At 40.9% G+C, this 7,734-nt stretch overlaps 1 protein-coding gene across 1 annotated transcript; it reads right to left on the bottom strand.

Annotated features, from left to right (window-relative positions):
* Window positions 1–424: 424 nt before the first annotated feature.
* CTBS (chitobiase) lies at window positions 425–7,519 on the bottom strand. The gene is made up of 8 exons (XM_075759809.1): window positions 7,335–7,519; window positions 6,734–6,872; window positions 5,512–5,720; window positions 4,726–4,897; window positions 4,093–4,190; window positions 3,216–3,377; window positions 2,066–2,247; window positions 425–826 (listed from the first exon to the last, which is right to left on the bottom strand). Exons 1-8 carry the CDS (start codon window positions 7,464–7,466, stop codon window positions 802–804), a joined length of 1,119 nt encoding a protein of 372 aa, XP_075615924.1. The 5' UTR covers window positions 7,467–7,519; the 3' UTR covers window positions 425–801.
* Window positions 7,520–7,734: the final 215 nt, after the last annotated feature.

Below are 7,734 nucleotides of genomic sequence, written 5' to 3' on the forward strand. Positions count from 1 at the left end.
TTTCTGGCTCTCCTGTTTGCTGCTTTGCAATTCCAGATGTTATTACATTAAGCAGAACAGTAACATGCTATGAATTAACGTCACCTAAAAAGCTGACAAGGCTGTATTTATTACTGGAAGGGAAACACTCATGGGAAATCAGTAATACGGTAAGAAAACTATGCAACTCTCAAAAGGACTAACTTCCAAATGTCTTGAGTCAAACCACCCATTATCCAATTTATTTACTTAAAGATAGGATTTAACAAAGATTTTTAGTGCTGAAGTATTACAGTAATTATTAAAACTACAACCACTTTTTCTCAGTTCAGGATGGAATACACCCTGTATTTCAGAATTGTGTCTTATTTAAGACACAAGAGCAGGCAACTAGCTACTGGAAAATCTGAACCCAAATTAAAAAATAAAAAGTATCAACTCATGATTCTTGACTGCTACAGGAAGGAGACTTTTATTATAAAGCCCTCTGGCCTTCTCTTAGAATTTTGTAGCTCGGATCATCCACTTCAGAAGACCTCGCAATTTCACAATTATCTATCTCACAGTATTTTTAGCATATGAATGTAAATAGTAATACAAATTCTGAAATATTTATATATTAAATTTATCAGTTTCTCATAAAACCTACAGACCAGAGTTCTAGTGTAGAGCGCTCTGATTTTTCCAAGGCAATTTTTTTTTTTTTTTAATGTGAGAGCAGTAAGCTTCACCTTCTGCTTTCCATCACCTGTTGTATCAAGCAGTCAGACACTGGTATGAAGTCTTCTAGTCTTCTCCTCAGTAGCCATTAGGGTAGTGCTGCTATTCCTTGGTGTTTTCCCAGTAACTATTTAGCAAGGGGAAAAAACCAAACCAAACCAACCACCCCACAACTGACTACATATATTAATTAAATAAATTGTTTAATTAATGGAATCACTTAAGCAGGGCACAGTTGCACTTTAATCTGGTTGTGAAACAGTTCTGAGAAGCAGAGAAGCAGTGTGGGCTGTAAGCTGTGGAACAAGTAAAGCATAAACAGACAATGCTGTTTTACCAACCTTTGTGAAGACAGCATTTTATTTAACAAAAAAAATCTTGTAAACATCAGTCAATCTTTCCATGACTACAGGTATTTTAAAAAGTTACACAACTTTTCTAGACAAATTATTTTATGAAAAATATGAACTAGAAAGAAAATATAACCTCCTATTATCTCAGAGGCAACACCACATAAAAACAGACTAATGAATGAATCTTAAAGTGTGTGGAAAAATACGTATGCCGTTCATTAACTAAGCTTCTGAGTCCTAGTTTTCAGGAAGTAAAGAAGTTTGAACTGGAAGAACACATCATCCAGGTCCTCTCCATATTAATGTTCCCTCTTCATGATAAGATTTTTGGCTTTTGAAACTAAGGAATTTACTTGATACATAAACATGGTGAAACTGGAATTTATTGAATATTCCTTTCTAACAAGAAGTCCAATAAAAATTTAATGGCAACTACTTCATGTTACCTAATTTCTTCAGTCTGTAAAATATTTTAATCTCTAGAAGAATAACCAAGTACAGGCACAAGTTTCACCAAGTTGCATGTAAGCAACAATCTGTCTCCCCAGTGTTCTGTGTTTAATCTGATTCTTAACTAAACTTAGCTAAAATATAGGGGGGGAAGTCAGAAAGCTGAGACTGCACCATGTGACCCTGGAATGAATACCTGCTGCACCAGGCAGCCTTAGTAGAGGACCATCATTAGATTGCTCCTGTTACTCCACTTCATCTGACTTGTTACCACATACACACTGGGTTCAAGCTTTAACCAACTTGTAGTAGTTGTGAAAAATGAAAAAGATGATCAGTTTTTTAAAAAAAACCCAAACCACTACTAAAGCAACATCGGAACTTTCTGAAGAATGACAATATGGCTTTGCATACAAAATAATGAGATAAATTTGGCTAGTTCCTAAAGTTTTTGTAATCACAGTATATTTATATAAAGTCAAAATCTATGATAGTATAAGCCATAATTAAAAAAAAAATACCAGTTTTCATCATTCTAAATCAAGGATTCACATAGTTCTTACGGTGTCAGGGCTTGCCACATTGCTTCAGTTTGTTGTTCTGCTACAGCTTCCCTGGAATAGTCAAGACTATTTCCATTCCACATGCCAATGCCCCTTAAACCTCGATTCTTCACATATGCTGCTTTTAGAGAGATGCTGTGAGGGTCATCATACCATACTTGGTGGAAGTGACCACGAGAATCCTAGAAAAACATTTAAACTAGCGTCAGTACCTACCTATCTATCTAAACATGATACATTGACATTCATCGAGTTTTGATACATTTTCTGTTGAATGCAGTGAAAAGTACAATTAAAAACTCTCATATACAAACTATGTAGATTTACATGATACTTTCTTGATATAGAAATTATTTTTTCACACAAGACAAAATTTTCAATTCAGATAGTTGGCTATTTTTTTACTTCTAGAATCTAAGTAAGTTATAAAACAGTAATACATTTTAACTGAAGTTAGATGAAAAGACTTTAGCTAATTTGTATTTTAATAATTTAAAAATAAAATAGTTAAACAGTCAGTGTATCTGAGATAACAGGTGAACTCAGTTAAATGCTTTTTTCAACAATAAACAGTTTTAGAGGAGGTTGTAAAATTTTCTCAAAGTTATGCTGCTTTGACCTTGCTTACAACACCTGTTAATCATCTACATGTGAAACTTAAAATAATGTCTGAAGAAACGAGACAAAATGCGTACACTGTGCTGCTCATCTAAGCACAATCATTCACGGACTCTTTCACTATCTCTAATACAGAAACCAAACACAGAAGAGAACGTGCATGTAAGCCACTGGCTTAGAAAAACTTCAGAGCATCTCAGAATCTGTTTTCATTTAAATCAGTCACCAACTCGTAAAAGTAACTGTAACAGTGAAGGATTGACTTCTTTGTGCCAAAAAGTCCTTTTTGGCATGATACAATCTCTTGAGAAAACTGCAAATAAAAATCGTTGTTACCCCTGCAGCCTTCAGTCACTGCACCCTTCTTTCAGACTAGAAATTCAAGATACAGAAATCCAGCCATCCTTTACTACACAAAAAAAAAAGTAGGAAACACATATGGAAGAATCTAACCCCGAAAACTTTATAATCAAAGAACTATGGTTCATGAACGTTCACTCCACAACATTGTGTCTTATAAAGAGACACTTACCTTGTATTCATAAAATGGAGATTTCTGTACCTCATCCCACAGCACACCTGAAAAAGAACTGTTCACCTGCTTCATTATTGCTCCGTAGGGGACCTGATGCCCTGCAGCATCACTGCAAGGAGCCCCACGGAAAGGTACTTTGGAAAGGGAACAAACGTGATCCTGAAAAAAAAGCAGAAGGCATGACTTTCATGTTACATAGATTTGTTGAACTCCAAAGTAGCAGTACAGCCAACAGCAAAGTCACAAAAAGCACTGGGGGTCTCAAAAATACCAAATCTTCCAGTATCTGGGGCAGACATACTATTTGTAGCCAGAAATAAATTAAAACAGTTAAATTTTGTTTACTCTGTAGTAATACAGGATGGGATGGACATCATTCAACTGATACAGTTGTCTTATCCCTTCCACTTTTCATCCACTCTTACATTTTTCATAAATACAATGTTGTTTGAGACTCCATGATTTATCCATAAGCTGCTAGACTTTAGGAGTCATAGGTTTGCTATGGTTTGTTGCACCTAGTGTTTAAGCAGTGAGCTTAGTGACTGTGTTGAGAAGGCAGATACAAGGGTTGTAGTGCCTTTGGACATCACCTCTTCTCGTACGGGTAACATCTATAGCTCCTTAGTCAAACATGGTGCTTGGGTATCACAGGGTTCAGGTTGCCTAGGGAGAGATAAAATGCCTTGTTTGGTAACACAGTGCTCATCAGTTGTTAGCTGAGCACAAGTCTCTGTCTTGAGCCTCAGCTTTACAGTCGTATCCATCAGACCACATATTTCTTAATACAAAAGCAGGATCACCAAAATCTAGCTAGCTTTTTCCAAAGAAAAAAATCAACAGTACAACTGCAAATGAACAATCTTCATCTTACCTTAGCTAGATTTTGACAGATGTAGTCATAGCCGTACCAGGGGACCCCCATCACAAGCTTCTTAGGATCAACGCCCATAGTAATGTACTCTTCATATCCTAGTTTTGAAGGAAATAAAAATTAAGATGCATTATTGCATTTTCCCATGGTTTTTATTCTCAGAACCAATCTAGACCCAGAGCCCATGATCCACAGACAGAGGCTAAGGTGCAAACTCCTTTCCCTCCCACCAGCATACTCCTACACTTGCTCTATTCAATCCTAGCAACTGCTCTGGTTGCTTACACTTAAACCCAGCTGCTGGTAGCAGCAGTTCAGAAGAGACAAATGTTTCAGGTTCTTTGCAAGCCCAGGCAGACACATTTGCTTTCGCTGCTGTTTGTCATTTTAAAAGTGTTCTTCACAATTGTGAGGGCTGGACAGTTACAAGTCACAACACACAACTGCTGAAGGTCTATCCGTAGCGTCCTAAGGATCTGAGTTTCTATTTTCACATTAGGACAACACATACTTGAGCACACTTGAAAGCCTTAATACAATCAAAAAACTTGTTGAAGAAACAGCAATCTTTTCTATCTATTCATGTGAACAAATGGAAATGTTCTGACTCCTGGGGAGGTGTTTTGTCCTCACCAACTAAAGTCTGGAGGTAAGGAGCATTGGCTTTTGCAATACAGTCTGTCCAGATTTGGCTCTGTTCGTCATATGACATCACAAATAGGAAGTCACAGGCGTCTGCAATCCCAGTGTAGTTGTAGCACCTTTTATCTATGCATGCTGGAGACCAAGCCACATCAAACGTTACCTGAAGGGAGAAGACCCAAGTTAGTACCGTGAATGGCACTTAGGCACTCCGGTTTTCTCTTTAAAAAAAGCTGTAGCGTCTAAAGACAGCATTTCCCAAATGTTGCAGTGTTTAACACCTGGTGATACTAATGAACTACAGGAGAAGCTGCTCAACTGATAACCATTAGATAACAAACAGTGAGTGCCCCTATTAGTGAATTCAAAACACCAAAGAAATTAAAATACAACATGAAACCATCTGATCAAAAATATGAAGCATGATGCAAATCTTTAGTGATGGGTTTACCAAAACATTGTCAAGCTTTTGCACCAGAAGGCTCTATTTGCCCTACTTTCACAGGTTCATTAAACCATACTAACAACTCCCAGCTCACACACCACAATAACATCGTATCTATGAATCTCAGTGAAACCCTTCTGCCATTTAAATTCATACAGGTCAAAAAGAGTGATTCTTAAGATAGCATATCATAGCTAACATTCATAATTAACCATTCATATCATGCTTTAGATCTGCATATCTTTTTCATATTCATATGCTAAACAGCACTCTCAAAACTCCTTGCATTTCATAAAGTTAAACAATGTTTATATAAAGAACGTCATTATTACCTGTGATCCTGGAATTTCTCTGTGAAAAGCATCTGTAGTTTCTTTAACAAGCTCTGTTAATGCATAATACTCAGGGGAGGTTTCATTAACTTCTTGCTCTATATCTATGTTAATTCCATCCATATACTGTCTCTTTGCAAGGTCCACCTGTTGGGATATCCACGCTGCTCTTTTAGCAGGATCAACAACTTCCTTAAGAGGTACATCACCTAGACAAGAGGCCTTCAAGAGTTAACACGTATTTGCACCACAGCCACAGTAAGGAGGAAAGGTTTGTCTTTACCAAACCAACTAACATAACCTCAAAATAAAACCTCCCCACACTGGTAAAATACAAAGGAGTTAACTTTTTTCCCCAAACATAATTTTGGGAACTCACCCCAGAAGAGCTTACCAAGCTTCTTTGAGACAGCAGTGTTTAAAATTAAGTTTCTTTGGGATTTTTCCTATCATTTTAATCTCCTTGCTTCTGTTTAATATTTTTTTAGCCACTGTAAACTTCCTTTCTTGAAGTCAATTTACTTCCAGGATTTCCAGGGAGCCAGAGGGACTGTGTCTTACTGTTTTGATAAACATACTTTTACATTTAACTTTTGTTGTTTTCCACATTGTGGTCTTGGATTACATTTGTGCCTCAACAGAGCCAAAACTTGATTACAGCATGTAAGCACATATTGACAAGATGGACTTTGTCTTTCTAATCAGCGTTTGTACTTGCACAGAGTTCCTCAGTGTTCATGTTTTAAAACTCGACTGCTTCCTCCTAAGACAGAGAGTTTGATTTCAGTGAAAAACACTAAAAATGACTTGCAGTCCCTTTCCTTACTCTGTCTTTTGGGTGCTGTGCATAACATCCAGAACACAGACCCAAACAGATACCTACTGCAGGCTTTGCCTTTCCTCCCTTCCTCCCTTTCACCGCAGCTGCAGTGTTCCCTGTTAAGAGAACTTTGATTTAGATGCCACTGGAATGGTTTTGCTGTTACTGTGGCAGACGCCACTGCTGGTTTTCTTTTTAATACCCTGCATACCAGCAGGTGCAAAACATCAAGGTATTCTAGTCCTGTGTGCATTATCCTCTTATTAATTAATCAATCCTCTTACTGATTTTTAATACTTTGCATACAAATAAACGTGAAATGTCAAGGTATTATAGTCCTACGCACGTTATATTCTTATTCATGTATCACATAAACAACCACATTTTCACAATGTAACCAACCTTTCAGTACTATCCTGGAGCCTTTAGAGTGGGCATAGCACATGAGCTCAGGATCGTACTTTCCGAAAGCTGCCACAGTTGTAATTTTTGACCAGTTGTAGGATTTCCAGGTTTCCTTTCCCACATCGAATACGAAGACCTGGAAAAGGGGTAAAAAGCACCCGCGTTAGCTCAGCAGGATGATTATTTTCCACATAACTCTTAAAAAGGTACACGACTTGTGTCTCTGCAAACCAGCTTGCCGGGTTGCTTCTCTGCCCTCGGCCGGCTCGCAGGAGCGGTGGCCCGGCAGCCGGCCCGGCCCGGGTCGCGCTTTACAGCAGCTGTGCGCAAGGCCGATCCCTGCAGCGGGGACAGCAGTCTGCAAAGCCGAACTCATCGCAACTCTCACACTTCCCTGTAAATCACATCCACCTATTTTACTAAAATCTGTTCGACCCTAATGCCGGCGACTGAAATAAGGCAGCGGCGCAGGGCGTGTTTAACGCCCCGCTAACCGCGCAGGCCGCCCCGGGACCGGCCTTCCCTGCCGGCCTCCCCGGGCCGCTCTCCGCAGCCTTCGGGCACGCCCCGGGGCCCGGAGCCGCCGGGGGACGCGCACCTCGAAGCCGCCGGTGCCCGTGACGGGGTGGCAGAGCCGCGGGTCCTGGCAGGGGCAGGCACCGGCGGCGGGGCCGCCCAGCAGCTGCAGGAGGCCGAGCGGCAGCAGCCACCGGCCCCACAGCCGCCCCATGGCGGGTCGCCGCTTCCGCCTCGGGACCGGCGGTGCCGCGGGCGGGGCGCGCCGGGTGCCGGCCCCGCAGCTCCGCAGCTCCGCCCCGCAGCCCACGGGAGAGCGTCCCGGGGAGACGCCGCTGTGTCCGAGGCTGGGGGGGGAAGGGGGGGTGTCTCCCCGGCGTGAGGGACGGGCCCGAGCCGTGCCGGTGGTGTGGCCGTGGGCGGCACACGGCACCCCGGGCGGCCCAGCTTCAGGGAACCGCTTGTTCAGAGAGGAACGATCT

Source organism: Balearica regulorum, chromosome 8 (genome assembly GCF_011004875.1).
Source record: "Balearica regulorum gibbericeps isolate bBalReg1 chromosome 8, bBalReg1.pri, whole genome shotgun sequence".
In the NCBI taxonomy this organism is placed as follows: Eukaryota; Metazoa; Chordata; class Aves; order Gruiformes; family Gruidae; genus Balearica; species Balearica regulorum.